Genomic DNA, 21,506 nt, shown 5'->3' with positions numbered 1-21,506 from the left:
AGTAGAGGCCAGACCTCAGTGCACCTGTGTTCCTTTCTTTTTGTCCCACTGTCACTCCAGCAGTTCCTTGCCAGATGGCTCGCTCCATGGCACAGATGAAACCAGTTTGAAACAGAGGAAAGTACTTTTCAGGTGGGCCTGGGGATATAGCTCAATGACAGGGCTTACTTAACAGGTGCAAGGCCTGGGTTCAATCCTCAGCACATTAAAAAAAAAAAAGTTCTTTTTGGGTGACCTGGCTTTACCCACTTTTAGCATACATATGAGAAATGGATAGGCATTCAACACATTTGCACAAAGAAACACATAAGTCAGGGACCACGGTGCAGGCCTGTAATCCCAGCAACTAGGGAGGCTGAGGTAGGCGATTCCAAATTTGAGGCCAGCATAAGCAACTGAGGGAGACCCTATCTCAAAATAAAAAGGGCTGGGGATGTGGTTTAGTGATAGTGTGCCCTGGTTAACCCCCAGCACTGCAAACACAAATACGGCACCACCCTGTGTTCCACAGGAATTACAGAAGGGGAAGAGATCCAAGAACTGTGTGTGAAGATGCAGGTGGCCGAGTCAGAATAATAAAGTAGCTTTTAAATGTACCTGTAAGTTCAAGTTAACAGGAACAATAAGAAAACTATGGATACAGTCTAAGTCTCATCTCCCCAAACAGTAGGCGAGGGCAGTTCCACCTCATCACTTATAGAAACTCAGTTATATCCAGATTAGTACTAAAAAACATGAGCATCTATATCACAACCCACCTTTGGAAAACAGATCACGTGAAGGAAGACAATCCAAGATGAGAAAGTGTGGTTTCCAGAGCAATTTATTCATTAAAATCTATTCAATATGCCATCAACAGTTTTCTGTGTGTATTGTGCTGATAAATAGACACTGAGAAGATTTAACAAGTTCATCATTTAATAAGTCTGAATTAATTTTCACCACATGGTATTGTACACGGTCATCTGTTGAAACAGATTTCTTTTTAACAGATCTTAGTTTAAAAAAGTCATAGATACTGTGAGTTCTGTATAAACTGGTGGATAGCAAGTTAGTTCCTTTGTTTTGACTTATAAGCCTCAACTTCACCGCAGAATAAAGAATGTAGGCCAAAGAAAGCATAATCGGTCACTCGTATAGGACAGTATTGTTTCTATAATTTGAAGCTTTCTGAATGGACGGGTTCAGGCCTGATCCAACTGTAAAAAGATTACTTAATGAATAGACTATATGGAAATTGTACAAAATGTTATTAACTTTAATCATTAATAGCTTAAACAGCACTATATTACTAATTGCTATTCAAAATCAAAAACCTGTTTTTGAATCCCCGAGGAGGCAGTAGGCGTGCACCACCATGCCACCCTGTTCTTTCGGGTGTGTCAGTACATTTTCCAACAGAAACTTTGGCTTTAGGAAAGAGTCACAAACATTTAAAAGAATGGCTTTAATTGTCATTTTAAGTATACGGTAGGTAGGGGAAGTGTGCTTTAATTAAATATACATCATACCAGTGATGCTGGCAAGGTTGAGATAGTTACTCCTACTGTTGATAGCTATAAAAACTAGTTTGTACATGATAAGACAATGAGAGGAAAAAGCAATCCCTTTGAAACAAAATTTTAAAATAAAAAATGTTCACAGTGGTTTGTATCAACAGTATGCATTTTATGACAATAACATGTACAGATTCAGAGCACCCTAGGGCTCTCTTTATATCCTAAGGAAAATGAGCATTTACATTATTCATGGGTTGTACTGAATTAAAAAAAGATCAATTGTACACTTACCCCATAGACAGGTAACTGTCTTGGGGTATACAGCTTTAACACCATCATTAAAGTTGTTTGCAAAAGGAACAGGGAATTAAAAAACAAAAACTAAACACCTTTTCTTGGGAGTGGAGCGTCTTTCATTTGCTGCTATAACCAGCAAATGCCATTCATTAACTCAAAAACAGAAGGAGGGCCCCCCACAAACACAGATCTATCTGAGCAGGCTGACCAGTACACATGACAGCTTTAAAAATGAAGGTTATATACTCTATGTTACAAGTCCCAACCAGGCAGTGTCAAAATGACACCTATTTCTTTGCTTGCTTTGTGATCATACCCCTTGGAGGTGTGACGGGTCTTGTGGCATTCGGCTTCTTTTTCTCTGCAGGCTTTAAAATCTGAAGAGATTAAAAAAAGATAATACATTTTAAGCAATATACTCAACACAAAATCTTCATAAACTTAAAAACCTCATTCAAATCTTTTGCCCAGAAAGGTTCTGGATGTTTAAACCTGGTCCCACAACTTGGAAAGCCTCACTCATATATTAGCATAAACCAAGCTGACATGTAAACATTGTGCTTATAAAAATATGATGACAAACAGATACAATTCTAAGCTTGCAGAACCTCTAGCTACCACTTCTGAACAGTTTCTCAAACCCCAGAGATCCCCGCACAATCTCTGGGAAGTGGTAAAAGTATTGTTCAAATTCATTTAACAGGTGACTGCCACAAGAATTCAGTGGCTATATTTTATTTCTGACTGTGCCAACTTCAAGTTGGCCACGTTTATCATAATAAGCAGTTGAAAAAAAGTTTGAGACAGATGCTCACGCGTAAATAATGCTTTTGACATGATGGCACTTCAACAGAGGTTCTGTAGAAATCAGACTGGAGAAAAGTGGGTAGAACTAAGTGATCCTATAGCACATCTGGCACACTGCAGTTACTACTATTTTCACACGCAAGTGGAGATTTAATTTTAGCCTAACATCACACTGATGGTTTTAGATCCATTTAAAAAGTACGAGGAGCTAATATATTATTCTGTTCTTACCTATTTAATTCAAAACAGTTAAATTCAAAACTGGGGGAATGGTTTCATGATTCTTGTTTTCCCTTTAAAAGGGATCCTTACTTAACTAGGACAAACCCAGGTTATGGGAAAATAAAAATTCAGCCTACTCGACATGAATAACAGTAGGCAGAAAGCAGCAACTATTTTTTTCTTAAGTCAGCATGATTCACACCTAATAAAGGGAATAATGTTGAAAACATGTTCTACCTGAAAGGAACACATTAATGTTTCGTCCACACTCATCATGGCACCTGCATTGTCAAACTCTCCACAATAATTGGGTGCAGAAAACAGAGTGACCAACTGCCTCTTTGCAAAAAATTCATATCCATCTTCAACCACCTTGGAGAGAAAATTTTTTCAGTGTAAGTAGATGCAAATTTTAGGTGAGTAAAACCACTCTTCAGTTTCCCACTGAGCCTGATATTCTGTAGGTTGTCTCCAGAGACATTTAGTATAAATAAGCAATACCTACCCACCAAAATCAACAAGGAGAATCTGTGCTCACACACATGCGCTTAAGTGTACATGTAAAATTCAAAATCAATACCTGATGGGCTCTACAAATAAGATCCAAATCATGCTTATGGAGAAATTTTGCAACCACTTCTGCACCAAATGTGAAGGACACTCCTCTGTCATTTTCACCCCAGCCTAAGACATCTTTATCGGGGTCAGACCACAAAAGATCACAAAGAAGACCTTGATCTGGTACATCAGTTGGTCGCATAATTCGCCGAATCTGCTCCATAGATTGAAGATCTGGTGATAAACCTATTAAATGTGGAGGGGGAAAAAAAGAGAGAACTGTTAAAAAGATGTTATCACTTCAGAGTTCTATTTGTCTATAGACTCAGTAACTCTGACACGGAAACTTCAATCAAAACTATGACTATGTTCTATTTATTCAGTTTTGATCAAAACAAACTACTCTAGCTTGCCTCTAGCTTGTTTCTAAAGCCCTGGGTTTGATCCCCAACACCACAAACTAAACTGAATATGCACTGGAGTTCACTATATGAACTAATCTGCAGGGCGTGCTGTATTTTAAAAAGTACACAGGTCAGCTCAACATAAAGGAACTTGTAAAATTAAAATCCAGTGACTTTCAATACTACTGCTCTGTGTGCCTCCCTGGTTGAGTGAGAGAATGAGAAGCAACGTGTATACATGTTGTTATCACCACTTCTAATGACTGGGCACAGAAGATGCAGGTATTCATGTAAGAAGCAGCTCTGCTGTCCAGAGACCAATATATACTAGAACTGCTGAGACGCCGTCTGTTCTCATCTGAGTTCACAATCTCATGCCCACCTTGACCCACCTGTTTAAGTACGGGAGGGCAGAGATCATGCCTTCATTAAAATGTTATGTTGACCTTTTGATGGCCGTTTAATTTCTGGTCATACAAAAAAAAGAAATCCTCTTTGCAATTATTATTTTAATTACATCATACATAACAAACACTGAGCAAAGCAAAACAGCTTTTAGAATCAAGCCAGAGCTGGGTGTGGTGGTACACAACTGTACTCCCAACTACACTGAAGGCAGAGGCAGGAGAAGTTCAAGGCCAGTCTCAACAACTTAGTGAGACCCTATCTCCAAATAAAAGATAAAAAGTACTGAGGATGTTGCTCTGTGGTAGAGCATCCCTGAGTTCAATCCCCAGGCCAAAAAAGGGGTGGAGGTGGGGGAATCCAAGTCAGAAAAGGTTCAGAGAGGATCAAAAACAGATCAAGAGAAATTTACTACATTTTCAGTATTTAGAGGATCTAGGGCTCGACAAATTAACTGACGTTTATTTTATATTTAAAAATACTTTCTGATCTATTTTCAAATCCAACTGTGGCAGTCTAGAATTCCCTGTAAAACCAATTGCTTAATTCAGACCTCTTAACTAAATGAGTCTGGCTGCAATGAAACAGGCGTGTAACATAAACAAAAGAGGGCCACTGGACAGAGGAAGTCACTGCAGTGACAGCTCACACCAGTGTTCACCTTTTAGAAGGGATCATACCTATGTGGCATGAAAATCAGCCCACATACCTCCATGACAGCAGAATATTTTCTCATCCACGATGGCGGCTATCGGTAAACAGTTAAAACAGTCTGTGAAAGTTTTCCATAGTTTAATGTTGTATCTTCTTTTACCTGTGAAAATTTAGATGGTTGAAGAGATTACTGTTTTCTGGTTTCATTCTCTCAGACTAGTTTCTCTTAAAGATAAGTTTTGATTATTTTCTATATAAGCAAAACTATGCTTTTATTAAAAATCTCCTGGAGGGGTCTTAGGAGGATTGAATTTGAAGGTACAGGACACAGAGATGTCTGAGCTATAAGCAACGATTTACATTTTCACATGAAATATTTTAAAATTTCATAGAAATGTGAAATCACAGTCCCAGAGAGGAAAATGATTAAGGATTACCGTCATAGCCCAACAGTTATTTGGTAGCATCAATTCAGTTTGAGAGCTAATCTGTTCTGTCCAATCTCAACCCATCCTAGTCCTAAAGGCTATCATGGACACCTTTTTTGGTGCACCACCAGCATCTCCTCTGGAGGAAGCCTGAGAGCTAATGCTGACTTTCCCACGACAACCTATTGAGAGCAGATAACTGCAACCCCTGCTCTACCAGGAAGCACAATGAATACAGGGGAATACAGGCGTAGGTACTTCAGAGTACCTATTCCTAACATTATCCAAACTTAGAATGCCTCCATTCGATTGAGGTTACAGGGTGGCAGTGCTCCCTCACCAGCACATTATTCCACACAATCTGAAGTCAGAGTGTGACTGACAGAAGTAAGCTCTTAAGCACTGTTTCTACATGAAAATTATGTTGAATTCAAGACTTAGTCACAAACAAGTACCAATGTTGGCGTGCCTTTGCCTCCTCTGCTCTAACTACTAAAGCAAAACACCACTAATTACTCTTAAACCAACAATTCCTTCCCTATCCTGGGGAACAGAGGGACATCTAAAGGTTTGGTGTACTACTCAGACCAAGCAAGACTTCTTGAACCGTACCACTCACCTCAACCTACTGCAAATCAAGCAGCAATGGGAGTTTCACACAGGACTTGAAATGCAGTGCAAACCCAACAAACCAGTTACTTCTCCCTGCACACAGGGATCCTGGCTGTCTCCTCTAACCATTCCTGGCTCCTTGATGATTAGAAATTACTGACCATGGTTCGATCTTTGGAGGTCATAGTTGCCTCTGTTCCATATCTTCCTCTACTAGAGGGTTCTGGAAGCACAAATTTCCCCCTACAAAAGGCTGAAGGGGAATCTGTGCAAAGTCAACACTTCCAATTTCTGATAGTGAGGATGATAACTGAAAAATAAAAACAGACGCCAGCCTGTCTTACCCTCCACTCAAAGTGACTGCTCTATTTCCTACTGACACCTGTCTCTGAACAACTGCATACAGGCTTTGCTGGAGCTGTTCCCTTTCCCACACGCTGCGTTTGCCACCACCAACTAACCCTCTTCTGTCTTGAGACAGCTTCACTCAATGCAGCCCAGCTTCTCTCGCTGATTTCTTTGCTATCTTTGTCAGCTCCTCTATTGTAAAAAAAAATCCATTTATTTTTCTTCCTCTTATTATCTTTGAGCAACTCCAGGATCACTGCCTTCTCTCTCTGTGCCTCCTCCCTAAGGCCACCTCAGACCACTAGAAACATGGCTCCACCAGGGCTGAGTCTGTGTAATTGCTAAGATACCTCCACGCTTCCTAAGTTCTGAGCCAGAAGCTGTAACACAGTCTCCTGCTACTAAATAAAAGACAGCTCTGGTATCAGGAAAGACCAATAAACATTACTGTTTGACTAAACAACAGACACTTCAGCGGTCTCAGCATCATTAAGGGGGTGGGGGGGAGGGAAAAAAAAGTAGTATAGGGTATTTATTGTGTTTGCAAACTAATCACTTTAAGCAGTGGTTTTTATTTTTATTTTAAATATTGTGGTTTTTTTTGTTGTAGGTGGACACAACAACTTTATTTTTATGTGGTGCTGAGGATTGAACCCAGGGCCTCACACATGCTAGGTGAGTGCTCTAGCACTGAGCCACAACCCCAGCCCCGAAGCAGTAGTTTTAAAATTATTCCAAAGAAACCTACATTTGAATAAAACTTTTCATTTTATTATGCCCACAAATGGGCTGGATGGTGAATATATGCCTTCTGGGAGAAGGAAGGTTGGGCCTAAGGTCTACAGGTATGTCTAGAAGACTAAACTGGAGTTAAAACTATGAACCAACATAATTTTCTCAATCATTTTTCAAAGACCACTGCATTAAGCAGAAACCCAAACTGGTGTAGCCAGTACCATCACCTGAGGACACACATTATAACAAAGAAGCCATCTGAATCGGAACTTTATCAACAAAATTATCAAAGTACTTGCTAACAGTGATAAAAATCCTTGCCTCTTACTTTTACCACCTAAGCAGAATAAGTGCTCTGTCATTAATCCTTTGATAGTCATTGTTAATATCAAATGTCTTCCTCACATACTGTTTGTCCCAGTCAGTTCAGAACCTATAGATATTTCTACCTGATGATCCCTCCTACCTCATCTTATCAGCTGGATATCTCAAGGGTGATGAGCCAAGCAAACATCCAGGTATGGAAAAGATGGTTACAGAAGCACTAGGTCTACAAGTGCACCCTCTCTATGCGTGCACACCCAACAAATGAGCAGCTCAGCAGCCCTTCTGTGACTGAGGTGTGAACACGTGTTCTGAGAGACTGCAGGTTATGACCACCATGGAGGGGAGGGCCACGATGACGGTCCGTCACGGATCCCATGATTACATATCAAGTGTCAAGCAACTGGAATTCTTTAATCACCCTCACTCCCAACCTGAACCTTCTCCTTGCAGAAATGAGCACAAAAGGGCAGTGGAGGCAATGATTCAAAACTTTTTGACATTTTGTTTGCCTAAACAATAAAAATCCTCCATCCAATTGATGATTTAAAGGCTTTAAGAATCTCATTGCTGGGGCTGGGACTGTCACCCAGTGGCACAGCATTTGCCTAGCAGGTATGGGACACTGGGTTTGATCCTTAGGACCACATAAAAATAAACAAATAAAGGCATTCTGCCCATGTATGACTACAAAAAAAAAGAAAAAAGAAAAGGAATCTCATTTGTCAATAATCAGCTCAAGATGCATCTTCAAATAAACCATCCAAAATCAATTACAAAATTGTTTGTGTAAAATATTATAAAAAATTTACAAACCATTTTAAAGTATTTGCTTTCTTGTTTTAGTATTTCTTTGGGAAAATGCCATTTTACCAGAGTATACATGTGCCAGAAAGAAGAGAAATACAACAATACACATTTTGCAAATTAATTATTTATACACTGCAAGATCACACTGACATGGAATATTCTCTAGAAAAAGCAAAGATAGAGCAGAAAGGAGACAAGTGACTTCATGGGAGCCACGGTGACAGCTGCACAACACTACAACCTCACTTCACGCCAGAGAACAGCACGACACATCCATCTAGATGTGCTTCATGGAATGGAATCATACCTAGACACGGCTGTTACAAACTATCTGTATGGACAGGTAATTCTTTGTACAAAGAATTTTTTTTTAAATACTATATTCACAAAAATTATCTATTTTTTGGTTACTGGGGATTGAACCCAGGGCCTCACACATCAGGCTACATTCCCAGCCCACACAACAATCATCTTAAAAAGAAACCACTACTATGACCATTAATTCCTATTCTGATTATCACATCATAAAAGAATCCAATATAAAATCCAGTATAAAAATATAAGAGGGCTGGGGATATATCTTGCCTTTCAAGCACAAGGCCCTGGGTTCAATCCCCAACACAGCAGGAAAAAAAAAAAAAAGAATTCAATACAAAAGAATTCTGTATTAGCAACATCATTTTTCAACCTGATGAATTCTAAACCCATGCAAACCCTAACAGCAGTGTGTGACAATTCAGTTTAGGACAAAGAATCTTAATTAAGCAACTCTTCCTCAGAGGTAGATAGTACTTACACTCATCGTAAAATCCGTAAATTCTATTGATGCTGGCACATTCATGGTTTCCTCTGAGAAGAAAAAAATTCTCGGGATATTTGATTTTGTAGGCCAGTAAGAGGCAGATAGTTTCCAGTGACTGCTTCCCCCTGTCCACATAGTCCCCAAGGAATAGATAGTTGCTTTCTGGCGGGAAACCACCATATTCAAAAAGTCGAAGCAAATCGTAGTACTGCCCATGGATGTCACCTGTAGACAAGAATCCGGTTATACAGTATCATCAGACTTACAGCTCAACTCCCGAAACAAGCTTTGAAAAGTCATTCTTTAGATATTCATTGCACAATGGCACTGACCTCTGATAATGAGCTTAAAGTGATAACCAACACACTAATTTTTAATCTTGTATCTCATTTAACTGTAATAAAAATATTTAAGTGTATGTATATGCCAAGAACCTCACACAAAGTTCAACTAATTAAGAATTTATTTTGTGGAAAGCAGTTTTATGCCTCAGCATGCCTTCAAGCAAAGTAACATGGTTTTCCTTTCAGGCTGGCTGATCTCCGACAGCTGAGTCTCTGGGTCCTGTGTCAACAGCCGTTCTGGGCTTCCCGTAAGCCACAGCTCCCATGGAATTAAAGCACACCCACCACTGCACTCAGCTGTCAATTTTTCCCTGCCAGACAGCGCCAAAGAGCATTTCACTTTAAAAACATGCATCAAATCTTATCCACATAGTCAAATATGCTAAAGAATCTATCATTACTCAAATCAATAGTTTTTATAGTATATAGATGATCTGTTTTTGCTATGTATAACAATATAAAGACAAATCCAGCACCAAATGCAAGTTCTATTTTTTTTAAGGTATAACCAATGTTGCTTGCTTTAAACCTGAATTACAATCCAACACTCATAATTCAGAGCTATCCACAGTTCTCCATTCCTCGCTTTATTTTTTTTTCTTTTGCAATGTTTATATTCCTTTAGTGAAATAATTTTCAAAAATCCAAAGCACACCTAAGTAAACTAAGTCTATTAGAGATGTTTATTGTGAAGCTATTTAAGAAGTTCCGGGTTATAAATAGTATTGATTCTACTACCTAATACAAGGCCATCAACATATCCTGTAGCCAAAGATAACTCAGTGTCACAACTTACCACATATTTTGAGTGGTGCTTCAAGTTCTAGGAGGATAGGCTGACTGAGAAAGATCTCACGAGACTTTAAGCACAGTCCTCTGATTTCATTTTCCTGTAGCTGGACATTCTTACCTGGCTTGGACCCTCTCACTGTAGGGCAGAAAAATTTCAATTAGCCCCAACAAATCAAAATACAATTTAACATAAACATTTTAAATATCTGAGAAGTTAAGTAGTTTTCTGACAGGCCTAATGCTCTGGACACACTTATAAAGAGCATGACTTTAATGCCTAATTAGAATCTAGGACTCAGAATTCAGCTGCATGTTCTACACCAACTAAGACTCCTCAACAGCATCCTGAGCAAGAGTCACCATGTGTGGATGTTAAAGGTCTTCCTTTACTACCGCTGAAATCAGACTCCCCATGGCTCACAGCCCCTGGTCTTAGTTCCATCTACAAGCCTTGTTTACCTGTAGCCTGTTCACGGAAGCAGCTCTTTAAGCCACCAATTTTCTACAGCTTTATAAATTAATTAGCATTTGCTAACATGACAGTAATAATAGTTATTTGGAATAATGACAGATTTCACCCTGTCGAATTACCATATGTGTCCTAAGAACTGCTTATTTCAAAATGTGGGGTTAGAAATACTCAAGAATTTTCTACCCATCAGTGTTTTTCAGAGGACCATGAGGATCTCAAAGGTCTCTGATTTATCTCTGAAAAAGCGTATGTGTTGTTTTCATCTCATTAAAAAATACCACAGGTTGGGCACAATGGTATACTTCTACAATCCCAGTGGCTCAGAAGGCCGAAGCAGGAAGATTGCATGTTTGAGGTCAGCCTTGGCAATTAAGCAACAACCTGTTTCAAAATAATAAAAAGGGCTAGGGATGTGGCTCAGTGGCTAGGCACCCCTGGGTTCAATCCCAGGATAAAAAAAAAAAGTGGGGGGGGGGGGGGGGCGGAGGCTGGCGGTAGATGTAGCTCCGTGATGATAAAGTGCCCTTGAATCAATTCACTATCCCACCACCCACAAACATGATGCAGGCTCACTGTAAGTATTTTGTTCAAGTTCTGGGCCTGAATTCATGTTTATAATTATGTGTATATGGTGAAGGATGTCAGCATGTGCTGACATGAAAAGAAAGGTTCTCAGTCTTCTTAACATATAAAAAGGGGAGAGGCTGAGCCAGGAGGACCACAAGTTCAAGGTCAGCCTTAGCAACTTAGCAAGGCTCTAAACAACTTAGTGAGATCCTGTCTCAAAAAAAATAAAAAGGGTTGGGGATGTGGTTCATGGTTAAGCACCCCTGGGTTCAATCCCGGGCACCAAAAACAAAAAATAAAATCTGGAAAAAGTAGTGGGAGAAAGGAATCCCACAGCACAGGATTCTAAACTCCTCTGTGCCGCCTTAGAGCTCTCAGTTCTGCTCAATGTAGAAGGGGAGGCCTTGTGACAGCTTGGTTACCAGTAGGTAGGTAGCAGTATAATGAGAAACTTTTGTTTTGGTTCCAGCTGTAACAGATTAGAAAGTTCTTAAATACAGATTAAACAGAACTGAACTGCTAATGTACCTTAATTTTACAGTGATTAAGTGGCCCCTTGATGAAATAGGCAATCCAGCAAAATGGTTTGCTGGCAGAGCCTAAGGAAATACACAGCCTGATTATCCTCAACATGTTTGAGTCCAAGTTTTTATATCTGGTAAGAAGACTTATGCACACAGGCATTGTCTGAATTAAAACAAAAGTAAAAACACAGAGTCTGACTAAAGAGGAAAATTAAGGCTGCATCTTTCCTTCACTAAACCCAATACCAAGTGATTTAGTTTAAGCAAAACCACAAAATCCATTGGATTAAATCATGTTGATAATTTAAATCTTACTGGTTCTGGAGGCATTATCATTTGCATTCAAAATTATAAAAGCACTGGTTTAAAAGCTGATTAACAGCAGAAAGCTTAACCAGTTTGAGTCTAGTTTTGTTCTGTGAATATCTAAGTAATTGTAATACAGAGTAATAAAAAAAACCTACGTAAAAAACGTAATGTTTGTTGAGAATTTTTTTTCCTATTAGAAGAGTATGTCCTGCTTTGGGAAATACTGCCCTAGGTGAAGCTACCCTTCAGCCTGAGCAGCTACTGAAGAAACAAGTAAAGCAGAAATGGAACTGTGTGGAGTGGCACTGTTTCCCAATGAAAGATAAGGAAGGAAGGAAGAAGGGATGAGGAGGATAAGCTCCTGAAGCACAAAGTAGAGAGAAGAGGGGAGCCAGGTAGGACCCTGAATGCTTTGGATTGGTACTGGTTCTGTGGGTTTGGGCAAATCACTTTACTTTGAACTACAAAATAAACAAAAGCTTCATTCTGATTAAAAATGTTGTAAAACAAGAAGCAGTAAGCGGGGAAGCACTATAATAAAAATCTTTAAAGGAAGATACAAAGAAGACACACGTGTAATACAACAGCAAATGAGCAAAAAACCCCGTTTTCTTCTGTAAGTACCATGTAAGCCTCTTTTTTCTGCCTGGACACACAGACTCCTGGTGAAACATGGAGCCATCCCTGCATCGCTGGCCTAGAAAACCCCAATCAGCAGTGATTTCACAAGTTAGCCAGAAACCTGGGCAGACTGCCCAGCAAGAAACTTTATTTTTGGCTAGGATGGAACTCCTCGTAGCTTCTGGTTTCAAAATGAATTTTCTTTAGCAGAGTTCCACACTTGTGAATGAGTGGCCCACTCTTTGCTGTTATAATAAGTAATGTCATCAGATTAAATCACTGCTGCTGATATAAATTTTCTTGGCTTTGGAAGCTTCCTACTGCCACCTTTAAACATAAGTTTACCAGAGTTTTAATTCTCTTACTGTCTTTCTATTTATCCTGAGTGGGAGAGTTCAGAGATTACTAAAAAGCATTACTACTAACAATTTTAAAATTACTCTTAATGAGAACAAGATTAGATGCATATTTTTCCCACCATAACAAATGAATTCTCTACAAACAGTCCAGGGGAAAACATTATAAAAAAAGATACTCTGCCAAATCCTCTCCCACCAGTGGGGAGATTTCTCTCTGCTCATCTCTTCAGGACTCCACCCAGACTTCCCTTCGCCCTGTAAGAAGAGCCTGTTACTCGTGTGCTTCCCCTTACATGCTGTACCACACTTTCTGAACTGCTCTTACAACACCCACCCCACAGGGTACTTTGGATGATAACTGCCAGTTGGAGTCTGCAGTTCACCTGGACTCCCCTGGTACAACAGAAGCCCCAGGAACACAGGTCTTGCTATGTAGTGTGCACAAGCAATTCTAGTACTTGGCAGATGCTCAAAATGTTGCATGAAGTTTGGATCAATCTTTTGAGTTCTAATGACATGTAGCCTTAGAATTAACATATACTCTAGACTATATACTTTCAACTAGCAAAAAAACTAAAACAAAAGCCAAAAGTTTCTGAACTTTAAAATTACAAAGCAATAGTGAATAGTGTGATTTGTCTACCAGACTTTACTGGTATGTCTTTATAATCATGAAAATTTAGGACTACTCTGGTGTTTTTGTTTTTTGTACTAGGACTGAACCCAGAAACACTTTCACTGATCTACATACCCATTCATTTTTAAAATTTTAAATTTTGAGACAGATTCTCACTACACTGCCAAGGGTGGCCTTGAACTTGCAATTCTCCTACTTCAGTCTCCAAGTTGCTGGAATTATAGGAATGCATCACTGCATGTAGCTAGGGTTACTCTGAAGTTTTTAAAGGATTTCCAAATGAGTTTGGGCAGCCCCATTTGGTATTTCCTAAAAGTTGTCAAATCAGCTAGTAACAAAAATTTACTTCACTATTTGCAATGTCCATCAAATAAATTAATTGTAGTTAACATTTACTAAGCACTTGCCATCTGCTGGGTCCTGTGCTAAAGGGCTTCATGTTGCCATTTAATTCTTTCAACAATGCTATGAAATTAGGTACTATCACCTCATTTTGGATGCTGGAGTTTAGTGACTTCTTCCAAGGCCTCTAAGGTCTAGTAGATGCTTCCACACCACCCTTCTATTCAAACGTCTGTTCTACCTTAAGCTTCCAAACCAAGGGTATTGTTATAGGACAAACTACCAAACCCCCGATATATGGTTACAGTGCAAAAATTTGATGTGGGATAAAGCCATTCTCCGGTTAAAAAGTGCTTCAGAAATCTCAGTGCCAGGCACTACAAAGAAATGAAGTTGTGAACATGGGTACATTATTACAATACCTTAAAATACCCATTCAGGCTTAAAACATGACTTTTTAGTACAGGCATTTCTTTTATCTGGCAGGAAAGGGAGATTTAGAAAAACGCATTCTGATGGTTAACAAATGACAAATGCTGTTATATAAAAACATAACTTTAGCTGGTAAATCACTATCATCAGTAGGTCAAAAACCTTTCACATGCTAGGCATGGCTGCACATGCCTATAATCCCAGTGGTTTGGGAGGCTGAGGCAGGAGGATCGTGAGTTCAAAGCTAGCCTCAGCAACTTAGCGAGGCCCTAAGCAACTCAGTGAGACCTGTCTCTAAATAAAATATAGAAAAGGGCTGGGGATGTGGCTCAGGGGTTAAGTACCCTGGGTTCAACTCCCAGTACCAAAAAACAACAAAAACGAAAAAACCCCACTTTCACACAATGTTATCAAAAACAAACTGATAAAAAAATTTGAAACTAGAAAGAATGTTACTGGTGATTATTTGCAACAACAGCCTTTTCTCAGAAAAGGCAGTTAACTTTTCATGCAGCCCAGCAACAAGCAGAGAGATGAAAATTATGGAAGAAAATTGACTACTGAGATTATTTATGAGGAATTTAAAGTCATGCATTCTGTCATATATAACCAACAAATAAAATAATAAAATAAAGCCATTCTCATCACATAAAGGTCCTTAATTGTTGAAATGTCATATTAAGGAATAGCACACAGACAAGAGCCCCAGATGAATTGTTTTAGAACCTAACAATGGCATGACCAGTATGAAAGTGACTCAACGTATTTTATTGTTTTAAGATAATCCTATTCATGGGGCTGGGGATATAGCTCAGTTGGAAAAGTGCTCGCCTCGCAGGCACAAGGCCCTGGGTTCAATCCCCAACACCACACACACACACACACACACACACACACACACACACAAAAGATAATCCTATTCAAGCAGGTAGCAATTTTAAGAATAAGCCACAATATAACTACCATGCACTAATAAAAGCATTAAAAGTCACATCATATTACTTGAGTGAATTATAAAATCATTATCTTCATGATAAGTGACTGATATTTATGACAGATTTAGGGGAAAAAAAGATCTCAATTCAAACACAAAATCGTAAATCTCTGAAACATTAAACTTTCCCACAAACTACCATGTGATTTTCTTAACAAAACAAAAAAACATAAAAATGTTATCAAGAATCCTCTGGTTTCTTTGCAAAATCACCAGCAGGCAGACCTTCACTTTCTGACCACCACAACTGTTTCCAAACCCATCCTCCCATGTCTGCTGAAACTGCTGGTGTCATATGCACTCCAGGCTTTAAATTGACACCACTTTTCTTAAGGTAGGCAGTTAGGATAGAGCCACAAAACATGTCCACTGCTCTCAATGGTCTTCTACACCCAAGGGGAAGTCAATTCATTAAAAAAAAAAAAAAAAAAAAATCTAACTTTTCACAGTCTAAGAACACGCTGGGATAAAATTCAGAGTATATACTCTACATCTGTTCCTATATTTTATCAGTTTCCAGTTCCTGTTAAGACTTAATATCAGTGACATCCTTCTAGTCAAAGGATGTCAGCAGACCCTAGTGTAGTGGAAAAACCAAAGATTTCAGATAAATCATCAAGACACATGCTTCAGCTAAAGAGGTCTGATCCTAAAACAATTCATCCCAGATTTTCAGCTCCAAGGAAATATAATCCAAGGAAATGATTTCTCTTGAAGAAGACTGGAGTTTCCTCACCTACGAAGCAATTCTCACACAGAATATCATTTCCTTCATAGTTAAAATCTACAAATAGCCCCAACTGTAAATTAAGTGAAGCTTTGAGCCCATACAACACCAATCATTTCCCTGCTCCAGGGTCAGTAATTCTCGCCATCAAGACTGACACATGATTTTGCGGAACAGGTCACAAGTCATGAAAGGATGTAGTTTCAAAGTCTTATCAACCTCATTAACTTCCATCACGGAAAACTAAAGGATGTAGTAAGAACGGCCGGGCCTACTGCCCTTTCCCCAGTTCTAAGGAGAGCCTGGTCTCTGCTCCTGGGCATTGCATCTCTCCAAGCACAACACAATGATTTATATGACCCTTTAGATTTCATTACTACCTTCTACTACAACATGCAAAGGACACAAGAAGATGTAATCCTTGACTGCGTGGTTAAAAAAAAAAAAAAAAGGCTCCTGATGGGCCCAGTAGTGTACACCTGTAATCCCAGCTCCTTGGAAGGCTGAGGCAGGAGAACCCCAAATTCAAGGTCTGCCTGGGCAATGTGGCAAGATCCTATTTTTAAACAAAAACTTCAATGTGCTGGGATGCAGCTCAGTGGTTCACCCCCAATACCATGAGAGTCTTGAGCAAGCTGCCGAACATCATCTCCAAGAGCACATTCCTGTCCTGCCTCCTAGGCAATACGGTGACATTCAGCTGACACCCTAGAGGGCAGAGGTTCACCACACAGACTTTGTATAAATTAGGGAATTAGAAACATGCAATTTGGAAGGCAATGTTCAAATCACCTTCTGTGTTTATTAAAAAAAAAAAAAAAAAAAAAAGCCAATAATTGTGGGTATTCATTAGGAAAGACTACTCTTGTTTTCTTTCCTTTGCATTTTAATAACTTTTAAAAGTCATTATGCTTAGGTCCATGTTTCATATTCAAAAGTCAAACACATAGTTCATTTAAATGATTCTAGAGTCTCACAATATCTGAACTCTATCTTCAGAAACACTCTCAGATCAGAGGATTAAACTGGTTAACACTTTCCATGGCCAGGGCACAGGTCATATTTAAATAACTAAACCAAGGCAGGCAATTAAGCATTCTTGCATGGTCTTGCAGACAATGGCCTTTGTTAGTGCAAGGATGCTTCTTGTAAACCAGATTGAGTTTCAACTACTGCAATGCAAGAAAACACTAGTTAGTCATCTCTTCTCCCCGAGAGGTTTAAGGAGTAAAACTGCCCCAAATCTAAATTTTGCCCAAAACATCAAAGTATCAGACTAATCAATAGCTAGTATATTTTCTTTAAATCTCCTAAGTTTTATTATGCGGTTACCTAACTAATTAACTAATATCAGCTGCCCTAAGGAGTAACAACCTCAAGGCTTTTATCATTAGCAAGGCAGACCTTGGATAAAGGCTGCCAAAGTGGGTCGCAGAGGTGATGCCTCTGCAAAAACCTACCTAGTTTAGAACTGCAGAGCTGCAAGTGCCTAAAACGAAACCATCGTGCTGTTTTTCTTAAATAAGACTTCACTTTTGTTACCTTTTCAGTACTATTCCTGAGTCACTTCTCAGTTTGTACAGTCCTCAAGATTAATGATTCTTAACATGTATAAAAGCCTAACAAGGTCACAAAAATCATATTATCTCCTTTTCAGAATTACTTAAATCTTACTGAAAATTTTTAGGGAAAAAGACTTTTGGAGCATTACCAAATTACAAAATTATCAGTATCCTCTAATTTGGAGGTATATATATTCTCAACAATCACCTTCAAATGTTCCTCTGCCAATTTAGCATTCATGAGGAAAAAATAATCTAAGTACATATATTATGAAGTTTTCTATTCCCAAGGCATTTAAATCCTTTGCCTTCCTATATTATTTCAACAAAAAAGGTTTAAAAATCTGATTTTCAAGCTCAGAAGAGTAATTCTTATGAAATGAGAGATGAGCCAATTTACCCAGCAATATATATATATATATATATATATATTTTTTTTTTTTTTTTTTTTTTTTTTTTTTTTTGCAGTGCTGGGGATCGAACCCAGGGCCTGGTGCTTGACAGGAAGCACTCTACCAACTGAGCTATCTCCCCAGCCCTACCCAGCAATTATTTTAGCATGATTCCATAGGTTAAAATTAACAAAATCTGTTAGGTGAACAGAGACAGTTAAGAGTAAATCATAACTTAAAAGTTCTAATATTTTGGATCCAAAGATCCCAATTTCTCCTGTTTTCTGAGAAAAAAAAAAAAAAGCCCACTCCAGTCTAGCCTCACCATATCCCTGTCAATAGGTGCAGACATTCAATATTTAGAATCAAAATATTCAAAGAAAAGTTCATTTCTCTTTTTTTTCTTTTTCTTTTTTGGTGGTGCTGGGGACTGAACCCAGGGCTTCGTGCTTGCAAGGCAAGCACTCTACCAAATGAGCTAAATCCCCAGCCCTGAAAAGTTCATTTCTATGGTAAACAGTTTTAGTGGGTTTCTGACCAAGTGCTGCCTCATATAAAGAACTGAATTAACTAGTATTATAGATATGGCTCTTATGTAAATGCCAAGCACAGAATGACAGAAGTTTTCACCCACAAAGGGCAGCAACATTTCAAGAGCATTTCAGAGGTCCTTAGCAGGATTTAAGTGGCGTTTTCTTTCTTTCTTAATATTTTTTTTGGGGGGAGGGCTTTCTTTAAATAAAGTACAAAAGGTAAAAAATACACAAAATAAGGAGAAAATATTTTCAGTTGTTTTGAATTAAAAAAATCTACCAGAACTGCCCAACCTTTTATGCTCTCAACTCCGTGACTCACGACTAACATAACAACATTTCAGGGTAGTTATAAAGGCAAAGTAAGTTAAAACTCGGCCAGTTCACGTTGTCGAGTGTCCAAATCATCAAGAAGGGGACGTGCCCGAATCGTCCCAGAGTCCTGGATAAGAGGGTGGCATTAGTGGACGAGGTCTTGAATCTGAGGGGTGCTCAACTCCCCTTCCCTCCTCAAAATCTGAACCTGTTCCCTCTTCCACCTCACGAGTCTCAGGTCGGCCAAAACTAAAGCTTTGCTTTTAGCTTTCCTTAGCCACCGGGCACCTCCTCCTTCCTACACCGGGTGACAGCGGAACGCACCAGGCTCTAGTTCCAGGCTCGCTGGGCTTGGAACCTTGCTGTCACTGTGGGGCCTTGGTCAGCTCCGTTTCTGTGTCTTCGCGTCTTCTGTCAAACGGGGAAAGATCAGGGCACCTACCTGGCAAGGCTGCTGGGAGGGCTGAACTTGGCGCTAGAGAACCCCTGACACAGCGCTGCAGAAGCGCTGGCTGTTATCACAGCGAGCACCAGGAACGCGGGGCGCACCTACAGGGAACCTGGCACCGGCGGGACGTCCGCACGGCCGGCACCGCGGGTCTGTGTCCAGGCACGTCCAGCAAGAGCGCGCGCAGACCGCGCCGAGAGCGGGGCTCCGTCCCCGGCCCCGGGAGCAGGAGGAGGTGGGGAGCCCGGGCCTGGGGGACGGAGCGCGTGTCGCCCCTCCGTCTCGGGACGGCAAAAGGACTGAAAACCAGCAGCCGGCAGGACGGGAGTCACTGCCCCGCGACGGCCCGAGCGCGGCGCGCCAGGACCCCGTCCCACGGCCGGAGGACGAGTACTGGAAACTCGAGCTCGCGGGCCCAAGTGGGAGCGCGCGTGCGGCGGCCGGGACCCCGGCCTCTCCCCCGGGGCGGGCGGCGGGAGCGTGGGGGCGGGGAGCGGAGTTTCAAGCCTCCGGCCCGAGGGGGCCGCGTCCGGGTGCAATGAATGAGCGGGGCCGAGGACCCCGGCCGCCGCCCGCCCGGCCGGCCAGTCCGCGGGGCTCGGACGCCGCGCCGCAAGCCCAACCGGCCCCGACCCCCGGCCCGAGCCCCCGCCCGCGGGCCCGGCCCGCTCGGCCCGCCGCCCCCCTCACCTTCCAGCAGCCGTTGGATGATGCTGTCGATGTTGAGTTTATCTATATCCGCCATCGCCTTCCCGCCGCCGACCCGCCCGCAGCGGCGCCGCCGCCGGCTCGCGCCCGGGACTCACACCTCCTTTGCCACGCCACGAGCACAGAGGCGGTGGTGGCGGCGGTGGCAGCAGCCGCGGCGGGTCCCCCCCCAGCCGCCCCGCTCCCTGCTTCCTCCTTCTCTCCCCACTGGAACCACGAGAAGAACAAAATGGCCGCCGACTCCTCAGCCAGCCTCGGGCGGCGCACGGATGCGCGCGGGGGAGTGCAGCGGCCCGGCCGGGACTTCTTTATGGGCCGCAGGGCGCGCGGGAGAGGGCGGAGCCGGGGCGCGGGAGGGGGCGGGGCCAGGGGGCGGGGCCGGGGCGCGGGAGGCGGAGGAGACGGTTGAGCGTCTCTGCCGCGCGCGAGATCCTTCCGCCAAACGGGCCGAACAAATAGGCCCCGCGGCCCGAGCGTGAGTTGCAAAGTTGCACGCGGGAGTTGGGGCTAGAGGGGCAGAGTGCTGCTGTGCGCTCCCAGGATGGGGTCGCGTCCTCGGGGGATCCTACTCACCGGGGCCAGATGTTTACAGACCTGGCCGTGCGGGAGCTCACCCAGGCATTTTGGAGGTCCTGGAATTTACCCCTTGAGATAAATGTGGGTGAGGGTGGAGCGGGGTGATAATATAAGAGAAGTAGGTTGACGTATTTTGAATTCAGCTATGCTGGAAACTGGGGGAAGAGAAAAATTCATTTGGGGGCTAAAAGAAAAGGAAAGAAAAGCCGCCCTCCCCCACGCGTGCCCAGATGCTAGCGGGTTACCGTGAGCGGTGGGAACACGGGGATCGAGTGCGCGCGCTTGTCACCACGCGGGGGGCGGGGGGAGCCCGTCCTCAAAAATAAAATGTCATTCCTATCTTTGGATTATCTTTCTTGAACTCGGAAAGTTATGTAATCATCGGAACGGTTACCCTGATTCTAGCCTGAGCCAAGTTGAATGAGCGCGTGCAGCGGATAAAAGGAGAATTTGCACATTTCGCGCTTCGGGGCCGCGGGGCGGAAGAGAAGAGCGTCTTTACAGGGGCAGGCTGTGGCGCGGTCCCGGGCTCTCCAGACGCCCGGAGAGACTCAGGCCCACTCCTCTCTGGCTTCCCAGCCTCGCCGAATGCATCCCTTTTCAGCCCCCCACCCCCCAAAAGGGTGCCACCTCCGGGGGCTGCGCGTCGCCTCTGGCTGGGTTTGGAAGTGCCGCCCACGTTTAGCAGACACATCTGCTTCCTTTCCTGACCTTTCCGTTTATCTGTTTCTTACGGCAGCGCTTTACAAAGCCCCTTCCTTCCCCGGAGAAATTAATTTTGTTTCTCAAGACATGCAGGATGCACGAATTCCCTTCCCCGAGTGCCATCGAAGTGACTGTGCCACCTGGGCATCCATTTTCGCCCTTACTGTTGGCCCCCAACTCTTGAGGTTCAGGGCTCTCCCTAATCCTCTCAGCTGCTCACTCCTCTGTCCAGCCACCAACTC

At 42.0% G+C, this 21,506-nt stretch overlaps 1 protein-coding gene across 1 annotated transcript; it reads right to left on the bottom strand.

The window, feature by feature from the left end:
• Positions 1 to 807: 807 nt before the first annotated feature.
• Positions 808 to 20,193, bottom strand: PPP1CC (protein phosphatase 1 catalytic subunit gamma). The gene is made up of 8 exons (XM_079149619.1): positions 19,966 to 20,193; positions 10,046 to 10,177; positions 8,900 to 9,130; positions 4,902 to 5,006; positions 3,406 to 3,629; positions 3,063 to 3,197; positions 2,113 to 2,173; positions 808 to 1,199 (listed from the first exon to the last, which is right to left on the bottom strand). Exons 1-8 carry the CDS (start codon positions 20,018 to 20,020, stop codon positions 1,129 to 1,131), a joined length of 1,014 nt encoding a protein of 337 aa, XP_079005745.1. The 5' UTR covers positions 20,021 to 20,193; the 3' UTR covers positions 808 to 1,128.
• Positions 20,194 to 21,506: the final 1,313 nt, after the last annotated feature.

Source organism: Sciurus vulgaris (assembly GCF_902686455.1).
Source record: "Sciurus vulgaris genome assembly, chromosome: 8".
Taxonomy (NCBI): Eukaryota; Metazoa; Chordata; class Mammalia; order Rodentia; family Sciuridae; genus Sciurus; species Sciurus vulgaris.
This window is presented reverse-complemented; position numbering and strand designations above follow the sequence as displayed.

Excerpts from the sequence above, each read along its gene's own strand:
- PPP1CC (XM_079149619.1), bottom strand. The coding sequence starts at position 20,020 with ATGGCGGATATAGATAAACTCAACATCGACAGCATCATCCAACGGCTG. Across the intron at positions 3,630-4,901 it reads AATATTCTGCTGTCATGGAG|GTTTATCACCAGATCTTCAA; the intron begins GTATGTGGGCTG and ends CACATTTAATAG. Across the intron at positions 1,200-2,112 it reads ACCCGTCACACCTCCAAGGG|TTGGATCAGGCCTGAACCCG; the intron begins GTATGATCACAA and ends ATCTTTTTACAG.